The 26,777-nt window shown below is 34.5% G+C and overlaps 2 protein-coding genes across 2 annotated transcripts in view; one reads left to right on the top strand and one right to left on the bottom strand.

The window, feature by feature from the left end:
* The window catches only part of LOC109098641 (echinoderm microtubule-associated protein-like 6), a 494,728-nt gene that overhangs the window by 104,121 nt on the left and 363,830 nt on the right, over positions 1-26,777 (top strand).
* LOC109050489 (inhibin beta B chain-like) lies at positions 15,207-26,017 on the bottom strand. Its single transcript, XM_019068075.2, has 2 exons — positions 25,313-26,017; positions 15,207-16,888 (listed from the first exon to the last, which is right to left on the bottom strand). Exons 1-2 carry the CDS (start codon positions 25,695-25,697, stop codon positions 16,113-16,115), a joined length of 1,161 nt encoding a protein of 386 aa, XP_018923620.1. The 5' UTR covers positions 25,698-26,017; the 3' UTR covers positions 15,207-16,112.

Genomic DNA, 26,777 nt, shown 5'->3' with positions numbered 1-26,777 from the left:
CATGCATCGTATGTTTGGCGATCCACTGAAAAAGAGACGCGAGATCAGCCAGACGTCTGCTCCAGCGGCTCGCTTGCCAATATTTGTTTATGTTTCAGTATCTGCGACGTCGGCTAATTTAGTACGAACACAAGCTGCGAGTTCGTCCAGTAATGAACCCTCAGATGCTTGTTGAACCGCTGCCATCGGTGTGCTTTTACCACACGTGCAATTACCAGGTTGGTCGGCGATCGGGACACAAACGAGGTTAAATGACTGTGTGGGATTTTGGCTGGAGAGTTTTTGGCCGGCTATGGCGAACAATTAGTTATGCAAATACATATAAGAAATCTAGAAAGCAGGAGCTGGAAGGATGCGATGCCCAAAGGCGATGAACTTCTCGTTTTGTCGGCCAGAAACCAATTAATGAGAGCTTCAGTTGGACGCGTAACAACAGAGCGGCTGGAAACACGACTGGCAGTCAAAGACGTGTTGTTGTTGCTTTTTCCCCTTCATTAGACATGTAAAATAAAACATTGTTTTCCTTCAGCGATCCGTCTCTGTCATGCATCCCTCGTAATCAAAGCCAGAGCTCCCAGCTGATCTCCTCGTCGCAGTTCGTGAACGTGCATTTACTTAAAAGAGCTTTCGAACGTGCCTTTTGGAAAAGCAAACGTTTAGCCACTAATTCACAAATCCCTTTAAGAGGCTGAGAGTGTTTGGTATTCCCACCGAGGCTTTAGTTAAACCCTCGTAATGATAGATGTTTGACGTCTCCTGCGCCGCCGCCTTCTTGACTGATGAAGTCACTCACGCTGGTAGATTATATGTTGTGTAGTCTTGACCCAGAATAGTTGACCCGCCTGGTGGATGGAGTCATGTGGTGCTGACCTTCAGGCAGAATAATTCAGACGTAGCTGTTTAGAATGAAAGGGTTGATGGGATGCATTCTGTACTAGAGAAAAAAGGTCCAAAAGTCACAACTGAGAGCTCTTTTATAGTACATATGTGACCCTGGACCACAAAGTCAGGCATAAGAGTCAATTTTTCGAGTTTGAGATTTATACATCATCTGAAAGCTGAATAAATAAGCTTTCCATTGATGTATGGTTTGTTAGGACAATATTTGGCCGGGTTACAACTATTTGAACATCTGGAACCTGAGGGTGCAAAAAAATCAAAATATTGAGAAAATCGCCTTCAAAGTTGTGCATATGAAGTTCTTAGCAATGCATATTACTAATCAAAAATTAAGTTTTAATATATTTACGGTAGGAAATTTACAAAATATCTCAATGGAACATGATCTTAACTTTATATCCTAATGATTTTTGGCATAAAAGAAAAATCAATAATTTTGACCCATACAATATTTTTGTATTTTTTTTCGGCTATTGCTACAAATGTACCCCAGCGACTGGTTTTGTGCACCAGGGTCACATATCAATTGATTCTCTTTGACAACAATGATGTAAGACTTTAGTAAGAGAGTAAAATGTAAGTCTAGATGTTTCTCCTCTTTATTGGTTTTATGAAGTACCTTATGAAGCACAAAGTGGAAAAAGCTTATTTAAAATGTTCATGACAGTAAGAAAATGGTCCTTTTAAGAACTTTTCACTAAGAGGTTCTTTGAGGAACCCAAAAGTATTTTTTTATGGAATCACTGCAAAAACTCTCATGTGTTGAACCTTCATTTATAAGATTGTGAGAAAATAGCGATGCCACAGAAGAACCATTTTTGGTTCCCTAAAGAACCCTTCAGTGTTTAGTTTTTAATTTTTCACAGTTCAACCATTTTTCTAGAACATTTTAATCATCTAAAGAACCATTTTCACTATAAAGAACCTGCTTTTAAAGCAAGTATTAATGTTAAATTCAGCCTGAAAGGTCGGTTCTCACCAAGAGCTAGAACTATTGTTGTAATTGTGTTCACAGCACAACTATAATGATAACAACACGGAGGAATGATATTGTTGGAACCACTTTCAGAACAAACTTTTTCTAGCTGATGAGCCATAAAACCATTGACTAATCTACTCGACTTTAAAAAGCTCAAGCATTTAAAGCAGCAGATGAAAAAACTGCTGCTCGTAAGTGCTTTTAATAAACCAAACATTATCGTGTGTTGGTGTAGAAACTAGTTATTATAGTTATCGTTCTTGATGTAAATGGGCCTTTACTAGTATTGCTTATAGTTAGTTGCATGCATTAACTAACGTTAACTACTGGGACCCTATTGTAATATTTCTCATGGAAATTCTTCCAAATGATGATATTTATTCTTTGTGCTATCTTGATTATTCTTAGTATTTGATCTTCTATCTTTACCCAAGGATCGAGACCTCCAGCAGAAGCAGCAGCCCATCAGTGTTTAGGCTGCACTCAGCGACTCGCAGGAATGCAGCAATAATCCGCAGGTGTTTGGGCAAATTCCTTCAATCTGGCAGGTTGACAAACTCTTGGTCCAGTAACACCCTAATGGGGCTCTTTAAAAGCTGCCAAATGCTGCCCAAAACTGGTGTCCAGTCTCTCCAATTCATCTCAGATGTTAAGATTGTATTCATATTTTAATTGCTTCTTTTAGAATACAACTTGCTCAGCAATAGATGCTCTGCAGTGAATGGGTGCCGTCAGAATGAGAGTCTAAACAGCTGATAAAAACATCACAATAATGCACAAGTAATCCACAGCACTCCAGTCCATCAGTTAAAATCTGGAGAAGACTAAATCTGTGTGTTTGGAAAAAACAAATCCATCATTAAGGTGTTTTCAAACGTCAAACCATTGCTTCAAACAAGTCCATAATCCATAATAATGCTTCCTCCAGCGAAAAAGTCCATCTCCTGTTGTCTCTCACATCAAGATCCAGCCACATATTTTTGTTTAGAGCTGTTTTGGCTTGTAAACTGTGCTGGACCTGTTTGGACTCTCATTCTGACGGCACCCATTCACTGCAGAGCATCCATTGATGAGACATTGATGCAATGCTACATTTCTCCAAATCTGATGAAGAAATAAACTCATCTACATCTTGGATTTTAATTTTTGTGTGAGCTGTTCCTTTACATGCACTTTAAATCAATTTGGATTAAAGTGTCTGCCAAATACATTCATGTAGACAGAAAATAGAAATATTGAATACTTCATGTATGTAGTTTTCCCATCCCGCTCTATTCACAGTATCCCTGATTCCAACCAATATTGTGTAATATGTTTAGTCACTCAAAGTCTGTTTGATATTATGGTTTGTTTCAGGGTTTCCTTGAATTTAAACTTGGATTTGTAATGTAAGCCAAATATGATAATTTGGGCGTATGCGGGTGTGCTTATGGCGAGATCAGAGGCATACCACAAATGCTGCAGGGGATGAATAATTTTGGAGTAATCCTTTGTTTTTTTGACCCAGTTTTTCAGGCCCTAATTTTCACCAGTGCTCTCGTCTGACATTTGATCTAGGATTTACGGTAAGAACTGCTGCGGTTCTTGAATTCTGCTGCTGATCTGTATCGGTGCTTGCTGTTGTTCACCTAAAAATTGTTTTTTATTCCAGAAAGTGTCTACTCATCTGAAAGAAGAAAGGTGTCTCTTTGTGAGTGTTTAATTGGCAGTGAAACAACGGGTCGTGAGCGTTTTCCTGCTCTTCAACTTTGAAAAGCATTACGCCATGCTTGATTTGAAACTTTTTTAGATTGCTGTTGTTGTATAAATCCCCAATAAGTGTTTTATTATGACTGGTCATAATCCTCTCGCTCGACCCCACAATAGAGAAGCATCTGCTCGCCCGAACAAGCAGCGAATCTCTCTGAATCCTCCTCATTATCTGTGCTGGAGGAGGTGTGTCCTTTGCAGATGTAGCGTGAAATTTGTTTTCACAAAACTCTGAGTCCTAAACCTTTGGGCAGTTTCCTATGAATATTCATGAGGCGCACAGACGTCACCTTTTCCGCGAGCCGGACTTGTTATGAATATTCAAATGATGGGAGGTGGTCGACGCTCCTAACAAGCGAGCTGTCCTCATGGATATGCATGAGGGGAAGGGGCCGCTTTGTAGCGCAACGGAAACCCGGCGTCTGAAGCGGGCCAGGACCCTCAGGAGCAGCACCAAACCATCTGGATCTTTTGGTGGCACAATATAACATGCGGCTGGTTATGAAAGCAAGAGCCTTTGTCCTGATGCCACCAGTAGCCCGTGTACCTAAACGATCTGCTGGTGCACTTGTTCTGCTGGAAACGCCGATAAACCATTTGATGGTACTGAGGGCCAGATTAAGGACAGTAATTGTTATAAAAAAGAGAGAGAGAAAGAGAGAGAGAGAGAGAGAGAGCTGAGGGCTGAGTTTAAAATGCATTTTAATTTCTGTTTATTTATTTTTTGTTAGTTATTGTTGAGTAGTGCAGAGTTTTTGATACATTTTTATAATTTGTTATATGAGTCTAGGTAGGAGTCAAAGTAGAGAAATTCTGGCAGTTTTACATTTCATGAACATAAAAAGAAAAAGAAAAACAACCTAATCTTAAATCTTTAAAACAGTGGTTCTCAAATCCATTCCTCAGGTTCCACTCCTTTGCATATTTTGCAAGTCTCTCTTATTTAACGCTGATTCAGACCACCAGAAGGGTGAAGTGTGCCAAAATATACCTCTGTAAATAAATACAGTTTAAATTCACGTCTCACACACTTTAATGCCCTTTGAATGGAACATAGATGCTCCCTTCTAACTGGAATTATGGTAGAACATGCTGTGATGTCCACTTCGCAGGGCACTTACGGTCGAATAGAACACACATCTGAAGTGATGAGAAATACAAAATGTGCTGGAATTGAGAACCACTGCTTTAGGATGATGGCATATAAATATATTGATATGTATATATTTATATATGATACTGTATATATAGGTGCATCTCAATAAATTAGAATGTCGTGGAAAAGTTCATTTATTTCAGTAATTCAACTCAAATAAATTCAGTGCACACAGACTGAAGTATGTCTTTGTTTCTTTTAATTGTGATGATTTTGGCTCACATTTAACAAAAACCCACCAATTCACAATCTCAACAAATTAGAATACTTCATAAGACCAGTAAAAAAAAAAAAAAAAAAAAAAAAAAAAAATTTTTTTTAGTGAATTGTTTGCCTTCTGGAAAGTATGTATCATTTAGTGTACATGTACTCAATACTTGGTAGGGGGCTCCTTTTGCTTTTATTACTGCCTCAGTTCGGCGTGGCATGGAGGTGATCAGTTTGTGGCACTGCTGAGGGTGGTATGGAAGCCCAGGTATCTTTGACAGTGGCCTTCACCTCATCTGCATTGTTTTGGTCTCTTGTTTCTCATTTTCCTCTTGACAATAGCCCACAGATTCTCTCTGGGGTTCAGGTCTGGTGAGTTTGCTGGCCAGTCAAGCACACTAACACTATGGTCATTTAACCAACTTTTGGTGCTTTTGGCAGTGTGTGCAGGTGCCAAATCCTGCTGGAAAATGAAATCAGCATCTTCAAAAAGCTGGTCAGCAGAAGGAAGCATGAAGTTCTCCAAAATTTCTTGGTAAACGGGTGCTTTTGGCAGTGTTTTCAAAAAACACAATGGACCAACACCAGCAGATGACATTGCACCCCAAATCATCACAGACTGTGGAAACTTAACACTGGACTTCAAGCAACTTGGGCTATGAACTTCTGCACCCTTCCTCCAGACTCTTGGACCTTGGTTTTCAAATGAAATACAAAACTTGCTCTCATCTGAAAAGAGGACTTTGGACCACTGGGCAACATTCCAGTTCTTCTTCTCCTTAGCCCAGGTAAGACACCTCTGACGTTTTCTGTGGTTCAGGAGTGGCTTAACAAGAGGAATACGACAACCGTAGCCAAATTCCTTGACACGTCTGTGTGTGGTGGCTCTTGAAAAGTCCATTCCTTGTGAAGGTAACTATAATTTTTGAATAGATTTTGCTTGACAATCCTCATAAGGCTGCGGTTCTCTCGGTTTGGCTGTGCATCCTTCTGCTCAACTTTCTGTTAACATGCTAAGATACAGCACTCTGTGAACAGCCAGCTTCTTTGGCAATGAATGTTTGTGGCTTACCCTCCTTGTGAAGGGTGTCAATGATTGTCTTCTGGACAACTGTCAGATCAGCAGTCTTCCCCATGATTGTGTAGTCTAGTGAACCAAACTGATAGACCATTTTGAAGGCTCAGAAAACCTTTGCAGGTGTTTTGAGTTGATTAACTGATTGGCGTGTCACTATATTCTAATTTGCTGAGATGGTGAATTGGTGGGTTTTTGTTAAATGTGAGCCAAAATCATCACAATTAAAAGAACCAAAGACTTAAACTACTTCAGTCTGTGTGCACTGAATTTATTTAATACATGAGTTTCACAATTTGAGTTGAATTACTGAAATAAATGAACTTTTCCATGACATTCTAATTTATTGAGAAACACCTGTATTTAATAATACATGTAAACTTATTGAGTTATCACTATGCAATGAATTTACTCATATTTCTCTATATTGTTTTAAGAATACATTAGTAAAGTAATACCTGTTTTGTTACAATTAAAATGTTTTTTTAGTGCTACAATAAAACATTTAGCAACATTTGTATAGAGTAAACTGAAGAAAAACGTCAAAAGCATAATTGAGTTGTCACATGCAGCCTCTTGCTCATAATCCATATGTTCATAAACATATGGAGAAATCTATTGTTTAGTTTTAAAGATTATGAGATTATAGTCTTTGCGAACTCGGCTAAAGCTCAAACAAGGTCCGTTTTATCCAAAAGCTGCACGTCTTATTCCTCAGTCCTTTCAGACAGATGGATTCTAAATTGGATTAGTTACTGAAATACTTTATGGAAAATTATTCACAGTTCACCTCATAAGTCAAGTCACATTTATTTATATAGTGCTTTATACAATACAGATTGTTTCAAAGCAACTTCACATTAATAAACAGAAAAAAATAACAGTGTACATTTTGTAAAATGAATCAATTATGAATCAAATTCAATTCAGCAGATGATAATCTCATTATTCTGATCAATTTAGTTCAATGTTGATTCAATTCAGTTCAATTACAGCATCAATTTCGCAAAGTTTGTCAATTATGAGATGTTCAATTCAGCTATAATCAACTTTACAGAAAGCAGTAGTGTAATTATTCAGCTCAAGTCAGTCCGATGTTGATTTAATTAAGTTTAATAACAGCGTCAATGATGCAAAATTAATCAATTATGAAAAATTCAGTTCAGCTATAAACAACTTAGAAAACAATAGTGCCATTCATCACAGTTTGACTTCAGTTTTACTTATTAATGTTGCAAAATTAATTAATTATAAAAACAAATTCAGTTTAGTAGACAATAAGGTCATTATTCAGCTCAATTCAGTTCAACAGTGTCAATGTTGCAAAGTTCGGTTATGAATTCAGCAGGCAATGGAGTCATTATTCAACTCGATCCAGTTCATTTGTGATTCAATTAATCTCAATAACAGTGTCAATGATGCAAAATTCAAACCAATTCAATTTCAGCTCTAAAGCAGCTCTCTAGAAGACCATTATTCAACTCACTTCAGTTCAGTGTTGTTCAATTCAGTTCAATAACAGTGTCATCGTTGCAAAGTTCATTCAATTATGAAACATTCAATTCACCAGACAATAGTTTTATTCAACTCAGTTCAGTTTAATGTTGATTCAGTTCAGTTCAAAAACTGTTAACGCAGCAAAATTCAATTTAGAAATGAATCCAGCAGACAATAGTTTAATTTTCAGCTCAATTCAGTTCAATGTTTAGTTTAATAACAGTCTCAGTGCTGCAAAGTTCATCAATAATGATGAAGAGTTTTTGATTAATGACGATTCATTTCAGTCACTTGATTCAGTTCAACTCAGAAATCAAAACAGTTGTTTTTATAAACTATTTAAGCAAATTAATGTTGCAAAGTTTCTCAATTTTGAAACATTCAGCAGACTGTAGTTTCATTATTCAGCTCAATTGAGTTCAGTGTTGTTTCAGTTCCATAATGTTGACTCAGTTCAGTCATTTGATTCAATTCACCTCAGATTTCATAGTATGTCCTTTAAAATATGTATTTTTTCCAGGTTTTTCGATTTGAAATGCTGATTGTGTTTTTGTTTAGTTCATATGTTCAGTAGACAGACTCTGGTGCTGGTGTTTCACTCAGTCCTCGGCTGATATGCTTTGCGATGTTTAACCGCTGTGTAAGACAGCTTGTTTATGTCACGGCCCCGTCTGTAGTGACCAGGGCCCCTCAGGTTATTTTCCTGGCGTCTGGTGACTCATCCCGGCGTTATCGGCCTCTCGAGTCGTGTTCCTGTCCAGACGGCTGGCTATGACAGGACGGCTAACACTCCAGTCATGAGGGCTGAAGTGGCGTTCCTGAGCCCTGACGCATGCAGGGAACGCTTCTGTCCTCGCACCGTTCACTCGAGTCACACATGTTGTTTTTCAGTCGAGCTTTGAGATGTTAGAACCGTCTCCTACCTCAAAACAATATATATATATTTTTGTTTTAAATACTGACAGTAATACATTTTTATTTATTTATTTATTTATTTATTTATTTATTTATTTATTTATTTATTTATTTATTTATTTATTTATTTATTTATAGCAATGTTATGTATTATTAAATAAATATTATTTATCTATATAATATAATAAATACATATAATTTTATAATAATTACATAATTATTTACATTAATTAGCCCTTGAAAACTTACTAAGCTTTTGAACTTTAAATGTATGTTTGCACTAAAACTTAAATTTATAAACACTATTTTTGTAAAACGGGCAGTTACAAAGTATGTGAAATTATATTAGAATTACTATTAATATATTATATTAGTAATATTTACATAATTATATAATTAATTTTTAATTTCGAAAATATATATAAGATGTTGTATTTATTTTGTTTTTTATGTTTTGTTTAATATTTTGTATGTTATTTTGTTTTTTAATTATTTCTTTGATTTTTAATTTTAAATATATTTTTGCACTAAAATTTCAATCTTTAAAAAAAATCTGTAAAATAGCAAATTATGTCTGAAATAATTATTTAATAAATATTATTAATATATTATATTGATAATATATAATATATTATATATATATATATATATATATATAATATATATATATATATATATATATATATATATATATATATAACAATAACTTATATAATATAACTTATTTTATATCAAAATATATATAATATTGTAATTATATTTTTATGTAATTCTTCATGTTTGATTAGCCCTAGAACACCTTCTGTGCTTTCTTTTAAACATCTTATTGGAAGATTATTGGAGTATGTTTACAAGGAAATACTATTTCAGTCATTCTATTTCAATTTCAATTTATTTCGATTTATTTTTTTTTTTTATTTGTTTAATTTTGTAGTTTTTTATGAGTTTATGATTTAATTCTCTTTCTATACCAATTTTTGAAACAGTTGTTCAAATATTCCTAACAATGCTGATGCTTACGGTGACAAATACAACTCATGACTGTTTCCAAACAGGTTTCCCAAACACTTTCCCTTGCCTGCAACTGGATTGTTCGGCAAGAAGCATGAACATCCAAAATGCATTCAATTACACACTATTGCATGGTATATTATACTGAAATCTTCAAGTTTGTTGAGAAGAACAAACAGGAAGAGCTGACATATGGATCAGCGGTGAGGCCTCGCCAGCGGTTATGACAATGAGGGGCCCTGCTTCGGCCTCTGTAGGAAATCCACCTGTTCAGCTTGATAGTATCCCAACACTAAAGTGACAAGACTTGAATAGAGCCCGAGTCCCTCTTCTATGGGATTAAGCGGAATGATATGCCAAGTCCATCTTTTGTGTCCCTTCATAAAACCGCTGTCATTTCCAAAGAGATCTGTCTTTATTCTTTCCCTCGGGATAAAGCGACAAGCTTCGGGGCCACCGAAATGCACCTGATATTGAAAAGAGAGACACAAAGAGCTCGTCTTTGTTCTGCAATATCTGTAAATCGCGAGCCGAGATGTTGGTTTCATCTTGACCCCGAAAGGCAATATGTTGTTTTCGTGCGAATGCGCATTCAGAATATGACCGCAAGCTAAAAAGAAATGTGTGCTACTAACGTTTTTCCATCTGTAATTGCTCTGGCCATTCTTTAAGAGCCGAGGCTTGTGTAGCTTCCCCCCGTTGACATCATGAAAAAGGATGGAACTGATTTTTGTTCTGTGGGAAAACATGTGTTTATGGGGCGGCGTGTCAGAATCGCTTCAAGCTTCTACATGTCAAGTGATAAATGATGGCATGGGGTCTCCGGGGGCCCGGGACTGCTGTGTTTGTTGTAAGAGGACCGTCAGAATGACAAGCCTGAGATGGATTTACTCTGTGATGATCTTGAGTTTATACTGGATTCACTTTGAGATCTGTGTTTGAACAAACGGCTCGTTTGGATTGGCATTTCAAAAGCTTTCTGTTCAGCCTGAATGAAAATGTCACGCACATAGTTTAAACCATTTTCAATGCAATTATAGTAGATAGTGAAGTTTTTTTGGTCTAAAAAGGACAAAAAAAAGCCCCATTAAATTAGTGCAGACAACTTTATTGCAAGTCATTTTTTTTTTTTTTTTTTTTTTTTGGCAATTGAAATAAAGCTGAATTAGATTATAAATACTTAAAACTTAAACTTGTCAAAGATTATAATGTTTGTATTAGAAACTCATTGAAATAAATGTAAAAACTAAAATGATACTACAACTGATATTAAGATACATGAAATGTTTCCAAATTAAAAATGACAAAATACATCATAAAATGATTAAAAATGCAACAAATATGAAAATAAAAACTATTTATTTTAAAATAAATATTAAAATGAAATCTTATCCATATAAAATGGATAAACAATTTTTTTTTATTAGAATTGTTGTATTGGCAACAATCTGAAATACGTTTTTAAAATTTAAATAAATTCAATGTATGTATTAAAAAACGTATAAAAATGACAAAATTTTAATGAAAACTGAAAATATAAAAATAAAAGCTAATTCATAATATAAATGTTAGATGGAAAAACTTAAACAAGCAAAAAATTAAAATAGAATTGTTGCATTGGAAACTAGCTGAAATAATTTTAAATGCTAAAATGACTACAGCAGGTAAAACTAAAATGAAAATAAATGTAAAATATTTTTAAAATGTAAATATGACAAAAGCACTACATAAAATTAAAATGAAACCGAAAATATAAAAATAAAAGCTAATGCATAATATACTGTAAATATTAGATGGAAAAACCTTAAATAAATTTAGAATTGTTGCATTGGCTGAAATAATTTTAAATACTAAAATGAATCAACTAAAATTAAAATAAATTCTAAATATTAAAAAGATGATAATAAAAATGAAAAAGGCACAGCATAAAACTACTAAAACTTTGAAAATATAAAATATAACAAAGCTAATTCATAACATGCATATTAGATTTAACTTTAAAAACACAAACCAAAAATATAAATGTTGCATTTGCAACTATCTAAAAAAAGCGTAATACTAAAATTTAAAATAAAAATAAACTAAAAGTAATAAACTTTTAAAGTAAAACTTTAACTAAAATTAAAATGAAAACTAAAACTATTAAATTAAATGCTAATTCAAAATATTAATGTGTTATAAAAGTTTATAAATATACAAAAATAATGATTTAGATGTGATGTATTTGATTTACCATTCTTATGCATCATTTTTAATATAATGCAAATGAGATGAGAGAGTGTCAGTTTGTCGGTGAATATCTATGATGTAACTCTTTTCCTTGCAAACTTTTATTGTGACTTGGCCTCTCGCACATGAATAGTTATGATGCTTGTAAGGTTTTTGTTTTAGAGTATGACAGACCCTGATCATTTTATATTTTTGTTTTAATATATAAAAAGCAACTCAGACTTTCTGCCTTACATCTAATTTTGTGTTTTGCAGAAGAAAATAAGTCATACGGGTTTGGGATGACTTGAAGGTGACAGTATCTTGATTTAGGTGTTAACTAGTCCTTTAAAGCACTGAGACCTTTTTCAGTATTAGTGTCTCCTGGATGCGGCGGGTAAAAATATCTGTGATCAACATATTTTGATTACTGAAGTGGAACATTCCAGAAATTCCCTTCCACAAACTCACCAGGATGAAGAATTCAGGAGCGTTTTACAGTCGCCTGATGACAAACAAACTGTATGCGGATACAGACACACCAGAGACATTTATTAGCAGCAGGCTTTTTATCGCAATATCTAACAGTTCTACATCTATTGAGGTGAAGTTAATGAATTGTTTTACAGTTGTTACTCATTACTCTGACGGGTTTAAGATGCCCGGGCTCGAGGAACTTCAATCCAGATCACTCACCATATTTGGTTTGGTTTTGCTCTCGCATGATCTTTTCAACACTGCTTCTCGTTTTGTGTTTGAGCTGAGAGACGCTGGAAATAAACTCTGCAAGCTTGTAAAATAAAGTTCAGCTCAGCCTTTGGAGGAAAACAAGCATCGCATTAGAGTCCTCATATTAAAGGCGCTGTGTTATTTTGTACGAGCGCTGGAACAGGATTGTCAAACTTTGTCCACATCATTCAGTGTTACTGCTTTTGTGTTGTGTTCAGGGACATACTGTACTGCTTTTAGATTGTTTGGGCAGTTTAGCAGGCCTTTAATCACTTGTACACTCCTGATCAAAAGATTTCTTTATAGTCTTCTGTGCACCAAGGCTGCATTTATGTGATCAAAAAAACTGTAAAAATTGTGAAATATTATTACAATATAATAATACTGTTTTCTATTTGAATATCTGTTCAAATGTAATTTATTTCTGTGATATCTGTTCAATTTTAATCATCATTACTCCAGTCTTCAGTGTCACATGATCTTCAGAAATCATTCTAATATGATGATTTGCTGCTCGAGAAACATTTCTGATTATTATCAATGTTGAAAACGGTTGTGCTTTATATTAAGAAAGAAAGAAAGAAAAATACTTTTATTCAGCAAGGACACATTAAATTGATCAAAAATGATACTAAAGATTTTATTAGGCTACAAAAGATTTCTGTTTCAAATAAAAATGCTGTTCTTTTGAACTTTCTTTTCATCAAAGAATCATAAAAAGTATCGGCAGTACAACTGTTTTCAACATTTATAATAATCAGACATATTTCTCGGGCAGCAAATCAGCATATTAGAATGATTTCTGAAGATCATGTGACACTGAAGACTGGAGTAATGATGCTGAAAATTCAGCTTTGCATCACAGAAATAAATTACAGTTTACTATATATTCACTTAAAAAACTGTTATTTTAAATTGTAATAATATTTTACAATTTTTAACATGTTTTTAATCAAATAAATGCAGCCTTGGTGAGCAGAAGAGACTTCTTTCAAAAACATAAAAAAAAAAATCATACTTGTGCATATTCATAATTGTATGTTTAGTTGATTATAATGTCCAGACTCAGGCTTTCTCAGCTCTGATCTGTTGTCTAAATGTGTATCACATGAGCATTTCCCTCTGGTTCTAGTCATGTGTGACTGAGAGGTTGTCTTTCCAAAACATGTAATTTGGTTCCTGCTGACAAACACACACGACAGACACACTAATGTGCACGTATGCTGTAATTGCAGTGGTGATGGATCTGGGCTCTAAAGTGACATAGTCAGTGGCGTTCAGTTTGGGCTCGAGTAGAAGATCGTCATGACTTGTGAAAAAGACAGTTTGTAATTTACTTCCTTAAATTTGTACAAAAAAACAAGTAAATGCAACAAAATAGTCCACATGACTTGTGCACTATTGTAACTCGCAAAATATGGTGTCAGTAGTGTAGTTGTGACGTCAGTGACTACAAACATTGGCTCTCGTGAGCCTCACAAACAAACGGCATTTATGTCAGACCTGACGCAACCCAGATTTGAGATTTTCAGCTGATTTTACAACCTCATAAGACTTGAGAAGACTTAGTGCACAAGTACTTATTTTTATGATGCTTTTATTTTGTTGTTGCTGTTGTTTTCTCCTTATTGGAACTTGATAGAGGATCTGGAAAAGGTGAAAAAAATATTTTGCACTGTGTATTCATAATGTACAAAATATTGCATTTTGTCTCTTCATAAATAATTGTAACCAAAGTTTAAATGATTATAATATTTGCAATTTTATCGGAAATAAGTATGTGAAGTGTGCAATAACAAATGCTGTCATGTTATCTTGCAGCCTGATGTTTGGGAACACAATCATTTGAAACCGTTCTTGGATGTAATTATACCAAATCATTTTTGATGACAGACTGCAGAATGACTAAAACAATATTTCAGACTGTGTGCAATGCTGGGTAGTCCAGTTGCCCAATCACATCAGGTTTTTTTTTTTTGTTGCGTGAGGTTGTTTGTTAAGTGTTTGTGTTATGTTTTTGTTTTTTTTTTATATTAAGGTTTTTTTATCCACTTCAGTTGTGCATTTTTTTATGCACATTTTAAGGTTTTATGCACATTTTGCCGTTTCTATCCAGTGTTTTTCATGCAATATCCCAAAATTTGCATAAAATAAGTAGATGCAAACATAGATACTATAATACACTATTTTTAAGTAATACTGACACAACAGTTCATGCATTCCCTGGGAATCGAACCCATGACTGTGGCACTAGTAACAGACACAACACCTCATGCATTTCCAGGGAATGCATGAATGGATAAAGTGCATACCTTGAATGCAATGTATAAAACCATCTGCCAAATGCATAAACGTGAACACAAAAGTAAAGTAAAAGTCGATCTTGATGCAGAATAAGAAATTTATTTCAAAACCGTTACAAAGAACAAAATAAGCATTTTTATCTTACATAAGCTGTACAGAGATGGCATGTATTTGACTCTAAATGATTCCGGAATAGATGCTAAAAGTATTAAATAGAAAACTGGAGAAAAAAAAAATTAAAGTTGATGGAAAAATATGAAATGTTCCATTTATCTACTGTACAAAACAACAACTTGAAAATGAAATCCTTTCTATTGTACCCTGATACATCGTGTAGGCCTCTTGCGTATTTAAAAAGTATTTTACAAAAGTATCCGATGGCCTCACCACCTTACAATAGCTAAAATCTTGGCCTCTTTGGTTCCATAATTCGGTATAATACATTTGAACAATTCAGTTGCTTCTATAAAAATAGCTTTTTTTTTCAATGGCAGGTTTTTTCTTTACTAATAATGCAACTTCAGTGCAAACATTGTAACATCCATCCGCTCGGAGCAGGAAGCGAAAGTTTACATTTCAAGTATTGAAAACGTTTCATAACAAGTGGGTCATCCGGTGTAGGTCACTACTATACATTGCATAGCTTGTGCGGCACTTATTTCAGAGGAATCGTGAACGAGGCGCACCACCAGGTACCTTCAAAGGCATTTTTAAGTCTGCAAGTGCTTTATATTGTGCATTTACGGTATTTCTTTGCAAGTGCTATGCTGCACCATGACGTAACTGAAGAGTCTCTGGAGTCACTTGTGTTTCAAAAGCGTGTCTTCGGCTTGTTGCATAAATAATCACAACCGAGACATAACAAGACAAGCCTCGTGATTTATGAATGGATCTCATGTCTGTCGAGAAACCCAAGGATTGTTGTTGCTCTGTACAGATGTCCGTTGAAGACGGATGCTCTCGAATGGATTGGTTGTCACTCAGTGGACTCGATGTGAGAAGTGCTGTCGTTGCTTTGAGAAGATGGTCAGTGCTTTTGGGGATTTTTGGGTGAACTGTCCCTTCAAAAGAACCATGTTTTTCTTAGTGTACAGAACATTTTAATAATCTAAAGAACTTTTTTGTCTAATGGATGAACTTCATGGCATCATTGATGCCAATAAAGAACCTTTGTCTTTTAAGAGTGTAGACATAGATAAGAACAATCCCGTCCCTTTGACATGACAGTATCGTACAAACCTGTAGACTGGAACTAAATCGCTCAATGATTAAGAAACATAAATATATGTACAAAGATGCGTGGAAGAGTTGGGGTGTGCGAGTGAATGTGTGAGCACGGATGAGTCTTAAATATTAGTTTCTTACTATGATATTTGGAAGTCTTAAGCGCAGCCACACTCCTCGACGATCATGTTGGGCACGTCCCGTTTCACGATGTTATATTCGTCGTCGAAGTACAACATGGACATGGTGCTCAGTTTGGTCGGGATGCAGCAGGAGTTCATGGATCCGGGACTCATTCCTCGCATGCGGTATTGGTTCACGACGGCCGTGTGGAAAGACGAAGCCGATCCGGGAACCCCGGCCATGTACGCCGGACAGTTCCCTTCACAATAATTCCCAAAGTACCCTGATGGGGCGATGATCCAATCGTTCCAGCCGATGAGGCGGAAGTCGATGTAAAACTGTTGGCGGCAGCACAAGCTGCTGCTGCCGTCGCATTCAAGGCCTCGTTTGCGGATGCGGTGTTTGTTATCGGCCGCTCGCGCTTGGACCACAAGGAAAGGACGGTGGGATTCGTCGGCCGTGTTCACCAAAACAGGCACGACGCCCATCTTTTCGCACACTTCGCACCGTACGTCCAGGTTCTGCCGGCGATCGCCTTTGGCGAAAACCATTTGCACGCTGTCCGTCAACGGAAAAGTGTGCCATCCGCTGCGTTTGAGATCCACGCGCTTCTCCACCAAGTTCCACTTGCTCCCGAGTCCCGGTTCCTGCGAGTAAACCTTCACTGTGACCTTCCTCCTGGAGCCTTTCTCCAAAACATTAGGCAGGAGCTTGAAGTACAACCACAGGCTGGCCTGGGACACATGTAGTTTCTGGTTGCCCTCGTTGGAGATCACGAAAAACAGGCTGGTTTTGGAGGTCAGCGACTCGTCTGTGGGATCAAGAAAAGAGAGAATATAGAGATCAGCTCGGTGCATTTCATCGGCTGTTGCTCAGCTGACTTGGGCGATATGTCCCTGTGATCCTGGTGAAGTCTAGGCCTATAGGATAAAGACTCGAGGCGTTAACACTCAGAGAGGGCAGTGAAGCTCAAGGCCATCAGGAATGGCCCCCTAAACTGGGACCACTGCAATCTAAAGACATTTAATCATGTTCATTCTCATGAGACTGTTATACAGTTATATTTAAATTTATTTTATTATTTACATTTTTTTATTTTAATATGCTTAAAATATCAACAAAAAAAAAAATAGGTTTCATTTTTGTTTATTTATTTATTTATTGTATACTAAATATTTTTTCCCCACCGTAAATAGGTTGCATTTTGTGTCATGAGATTTACCCATTTTATTTTATTAAAAATTCAGCATGAAGGCAGAACAAAAATACTACTACTATATATAACACAGATATATAATATATTTAAAAAATACTGATTCTATTTATTATTTCATATAGTCACATTACAGTAATGAGAATGGGGAGAAATATGCTTAATTGTCATAGAAAAAATGAATGTCACAATAAATAGATCTGTTTTTGTCTTATAAATAAGCTTTTCTTGCAAAATATATAAAAAATAAAAAATTCTGATCTTAGGGTAAAAATGTGACCCCTGTCCTTGGAAGATTTCATGAGATTCACCCATATTATTTTATTAAACCTTAAATTAAATTTAGCATAAATTTGATTTTTATATGTTCACATTACAGTAATGAGAATGGAGGAGAAATGTGCTTAATTTTCATTAAAAAAATTATTTCACAAATAAAAAAAACAATGGAGGAGAAATGTGCTTTTCAATTTGTGCATATAATTTCTATTTTCATGAGATTCACCCATCTTATTTTACCTTCAATTAAAATTAAATTTAGCATAAATTATACTTTGCAATTTAAAAAAAAAATTAATTATAATTATATATAATTATATAATTCCACATTTACATTTACTTACATTATAGTAATGAAAATGGGGAGAAATGTGCTTAATTGTCATGAAAATTATGCAAAAACATTATTTTTATATAAATAAGCCTAATTTTGTGCAGAATAGAACATATCTTTGTGCAAAATATAATAATTCTAATTTGACCTGGACATATTCTTGGATGTTTCATGAGATTCACCCATTTTGTTTTATTGAACCTTAAATTAAACTTAAATTCAGCAGAAATTAAAAGCAGAAAAAAATATATAATGTGTAAGTACTTTGCCATTTAAAAACTTACATTTTGCGTTAATTAGAAGCAGAACAAAAAATACTACTATGAAGTTTAAATACTTTGCAATTTAAACAATGAACTAAATGCAACAAAATCTTAGTGGTCCAATAAATATGCTTCATTTTGTGCAAAATATAATAGATCCTTGTGCAAGAAATTATTTTGTATTTATTTCTTCTGATTTTAGGGTGAAATATGACCCGGGTGTGTCCTCGGGAGGTTCTGGTGATGATTATTCTACGGTTAAATGTGTTATTCTGGGGTCCTGTCAAAAAATTATTTCACAAATAAAAAAGATGACAGGAGTCCGAGAGCTTATGAGAGCACAACACAACGCTGCAAAGACACACAATGAGCCGCGTGACATCACAGGACACGTACAGTGAGAGCGCGATCAAGCACATCCCTTTGACATTCACAGAAGAACACATTTACATGATACTGAACACTCCAGAGTCATCCGAACCCATCTCTTCTGCATATAAACCGTACATCTGAAACAGCTTCTCAGGATTTTACACCTGTGTTATCAGCATGCATCTGATCACAGGAGGGACTTGGCAAACAAACTAATATGACATGTTTTTGGTTTTTCCCACCGCTGCCCGAGTGACCGTACAGACTTCAGCCTAAGACAAGAAAAATGATCTTTCTGTCTCTCTGTAATGGATTAATAAATCTGAGCCGCCAGGAGTTTGGCTGAAAAGTGTCCGCAAACACACACATAAAATAGAAATGTTTAAAAATAAATCTAAAAATATTCTGGATATGTCACGCGATGTGTGTAATTGTGTAACATGTTGAGTGCAGCTGCGCCGAGAGACAGAGAGAGAGAGAGAGAGAGAGAGAGAGAGAGAGAAAGAGAGAGAGAGTCACATGGGCGGCTCGCAGGCCTCTGATTGGATAATCACATTCAGTTTCAGCACAGCTCTGTAACTTATTTAAATATAAACTCTGTCTTGCTGAATTAGAGGTAATACTTCATTAAAACTTTCACAATAACAAACAATATTACACTGTATGATGCTTCACAGATCACATTCCCCCAAAAATGACTTTTTGTTCTCCCTAGGCAAAAAACATTGTGCATTATAGGAAAAGTTCACCCAGAAACAGTGTTGTTCTTATGAAGAAAAAGTCACTTTTGTGACAATATGATCTGTGAAGCATCATATAATGTAATATTGTTAATATTTTATGCATTGTACATTACTGTTATTATATTTCATATATAATTATATATTAGTATTATGTATATTTTTGTAGTATTTGGGGACATTTATGCTAAAAATAAGCTTATTTTAAGGTTTAATACAATTAATGTGCATTAAAGGGATTGTTCATCCAAAACATTAACATTTAACGCAGATTTATCTATTTTATTATATTAAACCTTAAATGAATAATGAATAATATAATACATGTATATAAAAAGCCCCCCAAAAACTAAAAAATAAAAAATACAAAAATACAATATTACACTATATGATGCTTCACAAAAATAAAAAACTTAGAAACAACAAGCAATACATGCATGTATTTTCTATTAATACATTTAATAGAATAAGAATAAATACTACTAATATATACATAATACTAATATATCTTCTAATATATTTCTAGATGTATTATATATTCTTCCTATATTGTGTTTATTTTTGAGTGAAATATCTCTTTAATACATATGTATTGTATAATAATAAATACTAATAGTAATATATAATTCAGAACAATACTAGAAATTACACAAAAAAATACTTTTTTCTTTCTATTGTTTAATAATAAATGTTATATGTAATTTATAATTAAGAACAATACTAGAAATTACACAAAACTGTGTATGTTTCAGCATCTGGCAGAAGAAAATTGTGATCACTAGAAGAGTATTAACACCAGTTTTATTTTAGTAATATTTATATATTATAGTATCTATTAATATTTTGCATTACTTATACATTATTGTATAGATTTCTGTATAGTTTTAATTTACTTTTATTTCGATTTTAGTAATTTTAGTATTTAAATTTTAAATTATTTATTTCAGTTAGTTGCCAAGACAACATTTCTTTATTTTTGTTTAAGGTTTTCATCTAATATTTTATTATATATATTATATATTTTATTTCATATCAACTTTATTTCAAATGCTTAAAACAATTAGTTTTTAATTTACTTTTATTTCAGATTTAATTTTATTAATTTGAGTACTTTCGATTTAATTTATTTAGTTAGTAGCCAAGGCAACATTTTATTTTTCTTTTTTTCATTTTAATCTAAGTTTTTCTATCTAATATTTTTTCTAATATTTTATTTTATTAGATTTTATTTTATTTCAGTTTTATTTCAATTACAAAAAAAAATAGTTTAAGTCATTTTAGTACTTCAGTTTAAACTTATTTATAAATTTTCATTGCAAGTTTTTTCATCTAATATCTTATTGTATATTATATTATATTTTTATATTAGCTTTATTTCAATTTCCAAAAAATCTTTTTAATTTACATTTATTTTAGTAGTTCAGTTTAAACTTATTTATTTTAGTTTATTCATTTTAATTTTTTTTTTTTTATCTAATATTTTATTATATTTAATTATATATTATACTTTTATATTTATATTACTTTTCTTTCAGTTTTAGTTTTAGCATTTTTTATAACTTTAATTGTAATTATTACTTCAACGTAAACTTAATTTCACTTAAAGTCAAGATTTTCATCTAGTATTTCATTTCACACTATTTATTTTAATATTTTATTTGATTATATTTTATATGTGCTATATTTTATTTTATATCTTATTTTCATATCTTACACATTTTCAGCAGTTTTCAGCAGTTTTTTTAGTTAAAATACCCATCCTGATTAGCACACCTCACCTAATCAGATGTCATTGATGTTTATTACACATACAGCACTAGTTACTCTGTGTTGAGTGTTTGTTAAGATCACTAGTAGTAGTAGCACTAGTGATGCCTGAACACTGCTAAACACAGGAGGGAAGGTGTTTTCTGTCACCGTTGCTTCCAGCTGGCAAAATCAAAGCGTAAAATCGCAGCTAAAAACAAGTGGTGACGTGGGGCGACGCATGATTACATGCTGGACGGCTTCCCGCTTTTTCGATTCAGGCCTTTTTGCAAAGCGCTGAGAGCATTCATCACTGGCTCTAATAGAGAGCGCGAGCGCATTCTCCCTCTTGGCAGCCGTCCTCACCTGAGTCTCCACACACCATTAAGATGTCACAGAAACCTAGAGGGACTCACTTGGCCTCTGCCAGCACAGGGCAGCACCATTCTTAAAGAAAACGAGATCCTCACGAAGATCCTGGACGTCTTCCAGAGCTCCGTGTCCTGAGGTCACCCCACACAGAATCCCGACCCGCTCCACTGCAGTGACTGCAGCTTCACTTCCAGCCTTCACCTTAAAACTGCTTTCTGAGATGCTACTCTGCATGAATTCAATATCGTAAATGTACGCATTTTTGAAAAAGAAGGTTTTAGATTTAGACATGCTCTTTACTTTTTAAGTCTTTTTTAAATTTAATTTGTGTTTGATTCTTATTTTATCACTATACTATACTATTTTATATATTATTTTTAAAGAACGTTTTATTATTATTATTGTTGTTATTATTATTTCCTTCTTGTTTTATCTTCCTTTTTTTAGTTTTATTTAATTTATTTTAATTTTTTCTTTTTTTTATATTTACTAATTATAAATTTAATAATTTTTCTACTTTTTATATAATGACCCATAAAGCACTTTGAGCTGCATTTTCTACTATTATTATTATTATTATTATTATTTTATTATTATTATTACTTGCCCCTTGTTTTATTTTCCTTTTTTCATTCAATTTTCATTTTTTTATTTATTTTTATTGGTTTTAAATTTTCTTTTATTTATATATGAAGCATTACGTAAGCATTATGCATTATATACAATTTTTAATGAAAGTTATTATTATAATTATTATTCCTGGTCTTATTGCGAATGATTCATCAGTGCATGATATTTTAAATATATATATATATATATATATATATATATATATATATATATATATATATATATATAGATATATATATAGATATATATATATATATATATATTTTTTTTTTTTTTTTTTTTTTTTTTTTTTTTTTTTAATCTTTCATCAAAATATAATACTCGTTCTGATTCTAAAACGACCTTACTTTTCATTTGTCTTCGTCAATCTTGTCAGTAAATGAAATCATGTTTTAAAGCATTCTCTTTTTTTACGTTTTTGTCTTTTTCTTTCTTAAATATGTCACATTATGGTGCTTGAAATCTTCTGGACTTCACAGGGCAGGGTTTGCGACCGGACCTGCGGTGCGTTGGTACGATTCAATCCTGTGTGCTGTGACGCTTATAAAGATCTGCTTCACTAAAAAAGGATTCATTTGTTGTTTTTGAGTGCAAGCGTGAGCTCTTTGCTTCTGAAGTTATTTTAACCTTGAACTCTTGCTGCATGCTGCTCAATTTGTTTAGCAAATTCAATACACTGAAAAGCTGAAGCTGAAAAAAACTCAATTCTGCCCGTGAAGTCAACATGAAACGCTCTTTGCATCCCATTTTACTTGCATAATGTGACAGATTTTTGAATGTAGCAGGATATTCAAGAGGGAAAAATGCAGCACGGGATGTGATTGTTTCCAGTGGGAACTGATTATGGCAGATCTGAATGTGAGTTTGCAGTACTCAAACTTTTTTGATGCTAAAGGTCGAGTTTACTCTCTAAAGCAGCTTTATGTTTCCCAATCCTGACTTTTCTTTATTAAAAATATCATTATTTGATTTTATTGATTCAACCTTTATTGCATTAACTGATATTAGATTACTAGCTGTTTGACGTCAACTGCAAAGAAAAGACTTTTCATTTTGATGAAACATTATGAAGACAAACATCTTTTGTCTTTGTAAAAGACGTGCCCTCTCAAATATGATCATAAGGCACTATGGCAGATTGTTTGTTCAGCTGCAATCCAGTAAGTTTAAAGTAATATTTTAACCAAAAATGATAGTTTGCTGAAATGTGCTCACCCTCAAGCCATCAAAGATGTAGATGAGTTTGTTTCTTCATCAGATTTGTAGAAATTTAGCATTGCATCAGTGTCTCATCAATGGATGCTCTGCAGTGAATGGGTGCCGTCAGACTGAGAGTTCCAAACAGCTGATAAAAACATCACAATAATCCACAGCACTCCAGTCCATCAGTTAACATCTGGAGAAGACAAAAGCTGAAACAAACCCATCATTAAGATGTTTTTAACTTCAAACCGTCACTTCTGGCTAAAATATGAGTCTATAATCCATAATAACACTTATTCCAGTGAAAAAGTCCATCTCCTGTTGTCTCTCACATCAAAAGCCACCCACATATTTGTTTCGAGCTGTTTTGGACTGCGCAGATTTCTCTCCTGTTTCAGACCAGACCACTTTTTCACTGGAGGAAGTGTTATTATGGATTTGTATTTTAGCTGGAAGTGACGGTTTGAAGTTAAAAACGTCTTAATGCTGGATTTGTTTCATCTTTTGTCTTCTCCAGATGTTAACTGATGGACTGGAGTGGTGTGGATTACTTGTGGATTATTGTGATGTTTTTATCAGCTGTTTGGACTCTCATTCTGACGGCACCCATTCACTGCAGAGCATCCATTGATGAGACACTCTTGCAATGCTATATTTCTACAAATCTGATGAAGGAACAAACTCGTCTGCTTCTTCAATGGCCTGAGAGTGAGCACATTACAGCAAAGGTTCATTTTTTGGGGAACTGTTCCTTTAACAACATTTATCTCACTGTGAGTGATTCTCAGTCCGATTCATTCATCAGATCAGTATTAGAGCCTGGATTGAGATTGGAAACATTGCAATCTGTCATTTGGATAATAAAAGCAACTGTAAGTGTGCTGTGTCTGTTCTCGTGATTCAGTGCGGTCAGATAATAGATCAATGATGCATTTTGATCAGATGAGAGCAGATTCTACAGCTCATTTGTTGATTTATAATCAAGTGGCTTTAGCTTGATTCTTTAAAAGGATTGTGGATGTTCTGTGCAATTAAAATGCTATTTCTGATACTTAAAAAAAGGTTCTGATTCTTAATAGAATAAAAAGATAAGATCATTAGATAACACAGTGTTTGGATGCTTTCAAAGAACTCAAAACTCTGATCTGAAGAACCCATAATGAATCGCCAAAGGATCATACAGCAGAATCATACAGAAATAATTTTATATAAAACAAAATACTATTATTTTAAGACGGAGATATTAGAGTATTGTGGTGTTAGTATTGTAGAATTCCCGTCATACCAAGTGGTTACAATAAACAGCATCATCCTATACACAGGAAGAACACACCGGGGCTAGTTGTCACAAGAGATGTATGTCAATAAGAAAGTAGTTTTCTCGATCAGTGGTTTTTATGATGATTTCAAACACCTGGTTCAAAACCTGTTAAAATCTAAATCTATAGTTGTTGTATGTGATTTATGTAGTTGTTTTATTTGTTTTTGGTTTTTAATATCTATCTATCTATCTATCTATCTATATATAATATAAATATATATATATAGTATATATATATATATTATATATATATATATATATATATATATATATATATATATCTATATATATATATAAAAATAAAAGAACACCGACATTAATAGAAGAATCACAATATAAAAAAGAAATGATGTTTATATTTTTTAACTGAAAAGGTATTTTTCACAGGTGTTTGGCCGGGGCAAGTTGTCACACGTGTTGTAATTGTGATACAGGTGCTTGGCCGGGGCAAGTTGTCAAAGTTTATTAATTATTTTTTTAGTTGAATGTTTCTGTATGCTTTGCGATTTTTTTTTCTTTTTTTCTTTTTTAGCAGTTTTTTTTTTTTTCGACTTTTATAGCTGCATTCATTAATCATTTCAAATGAGCTGTATATTATGTCCTGAAGCGTGGAAAAGTTTAATAGTTTGATTGGCGTCAACACTTAAAGGTTTTGCTTAAACCCATCCATATAAAACGTCTCTATAATGTCGCAAATCATAGCCGTACCTGCGCGTAACCGCGCAGCGCGCTCGGACGCACGCATGCCCGCCGCATACACACCTGTCTCGGCGAAGCTGATGATCTCCGAGGTCTCCTCCTCCACCTCGTTCATGGACGCGGCGTGTCCGTCCAGGTTCGGGATCTCCACCCTCCCGTCCTCGCGCACCTTCCCGGCGTGGAGCTTCTTGAGCGCGGTCACCATCGCCGCCTTCGGGATGGAGTGGGTGATGTTGGGTCTGTCCCGCATCTGTAACCGGCTCAGGATGTGTCTCTTCACCGCCTCCAGCAAATCCACGTCCAGCCGTGTGGCTCCATCCGTCTGGCTGAGCCCGCAGGACGCGCAGCTCGGGCTGATGCTCGGGGATTCGGTGTCCGGTGCCGGTGTGCCGCGGATGGAGATGAGGATGGACACAAAACAAAGCACTTCGAATATCAAGCTTTTCATCTTCCGTGATAATAAACAGCAGTTCCCGAGCGGACACGAGAGCTGGATTGATGGAGATGAATGCGGCCAAGTTCGTATCCGCCTCCTTTTCTCCCCCAAAACGTGAGACTTAAAAGTGAAATAACTGTAATATCCACTTTTAGAGGAGGTCCGGTCCGAATTAAACGCAAACGCGGTAAATCCTGTGAATATGCTCCTGCGGTTGATTCTTGTCTTTGGTGACTCCGCGATGATTTCAACACAATTCGGATCGATATCACAGTGAGAACGGCTCGTCACACCATCCGAATCTCTCAGAGTTGATAAAAATGCATATATGATGTTTTAATAATAAAGTAACCAGAGCTCTTGATATCTGTCCACGTACAGCCGCGAATGGCACTTTTACGCACGCGTCTGATGCGTCATGGCATGGCTGGAAATCTCAGTATTACCCCACAGACTAAACAAAGGACCTGTTATGATTTGTCCCGGTGATTTCTTCACTCTAGCGAGTTAAACTCATCCATGGTGAAGGGAAGCGAGCGTGAACCAGTCAAAAAAGAGAGACCCCTAGTTTTCCAAACAATCATTCGCCTTTTTAGTTCTTCAGCTGAAGATCGTGTCCTCCTTTGTTGGACATTTTGACTTCCAGTGTTCGTTTCCCATGTACTTCTTCATCATAGCTCTCGGTGTGTGTGTGTGTGTGTGTGTGTGTGTGTGTGTGTGTGTGTGTTTGTGTGTGTGTGTGTGTGTGTGTGTGCGTGTATGTGTGTGTGCTTGGGAGCTTCGGCTTGTTTCTCGTGATTGTGGAGATTTTGAGGCTTTTTGGGGCTTTTTATGTGTTTTTGTATGAACCACGTGAGCGAACCAGCACCTCCAGAATCATAAAGGCTGAGAAACCTCGGGATCTTCAGGGGAAATGTGTAAAAGTAAAATTACATGCAAAATAAACGCCATAAAACATATATATATATATATATATATATATATATATATATATATATATATATATATATATATATATATATATATATTAGTTATTAAATTTAGATGCATTTATTTAGATCAGATTCTTATTAAAAGGGGGGAAAAAACACT

This window comes from Cyprinus carpio, chromosome A11 (genome assembly GCF_018340385.1).
Source record: "Cyprinus carpio isolate SPL01 chromosome A11, ASM1834038v1, whole genome shotgun sequence".
Classification (NCBI taxonomy): Eukaryota; Metazoa; Chordata; class Actinopteri; order Cypriniformes; family Cyprinidae; genus Cyprinus; species Cyprinus carpio.
Note: the sequence above shows the minus strand (reverse complement) of the source record. Positions and strands in the feature narration are given on the sequence as shown.

Excerpts from the sequence above, each read along its gene's own strand:
- LOC109050489 (XM_019068075.2), bottom strand. The coding sequence starts at position 25,697 with ATGAAAAGCTTGATATTCGAAGTGCTTTGTTTTGTGTCCATCCTCATC. Across the intron at positions 16,889-25,312 it reads CATCAGCTTCGCCGAGACAG|ACGAGTCGCTGACCTCCAAA; the intron begins GTGTGTATGCGG and ends TTGATCCCACAG.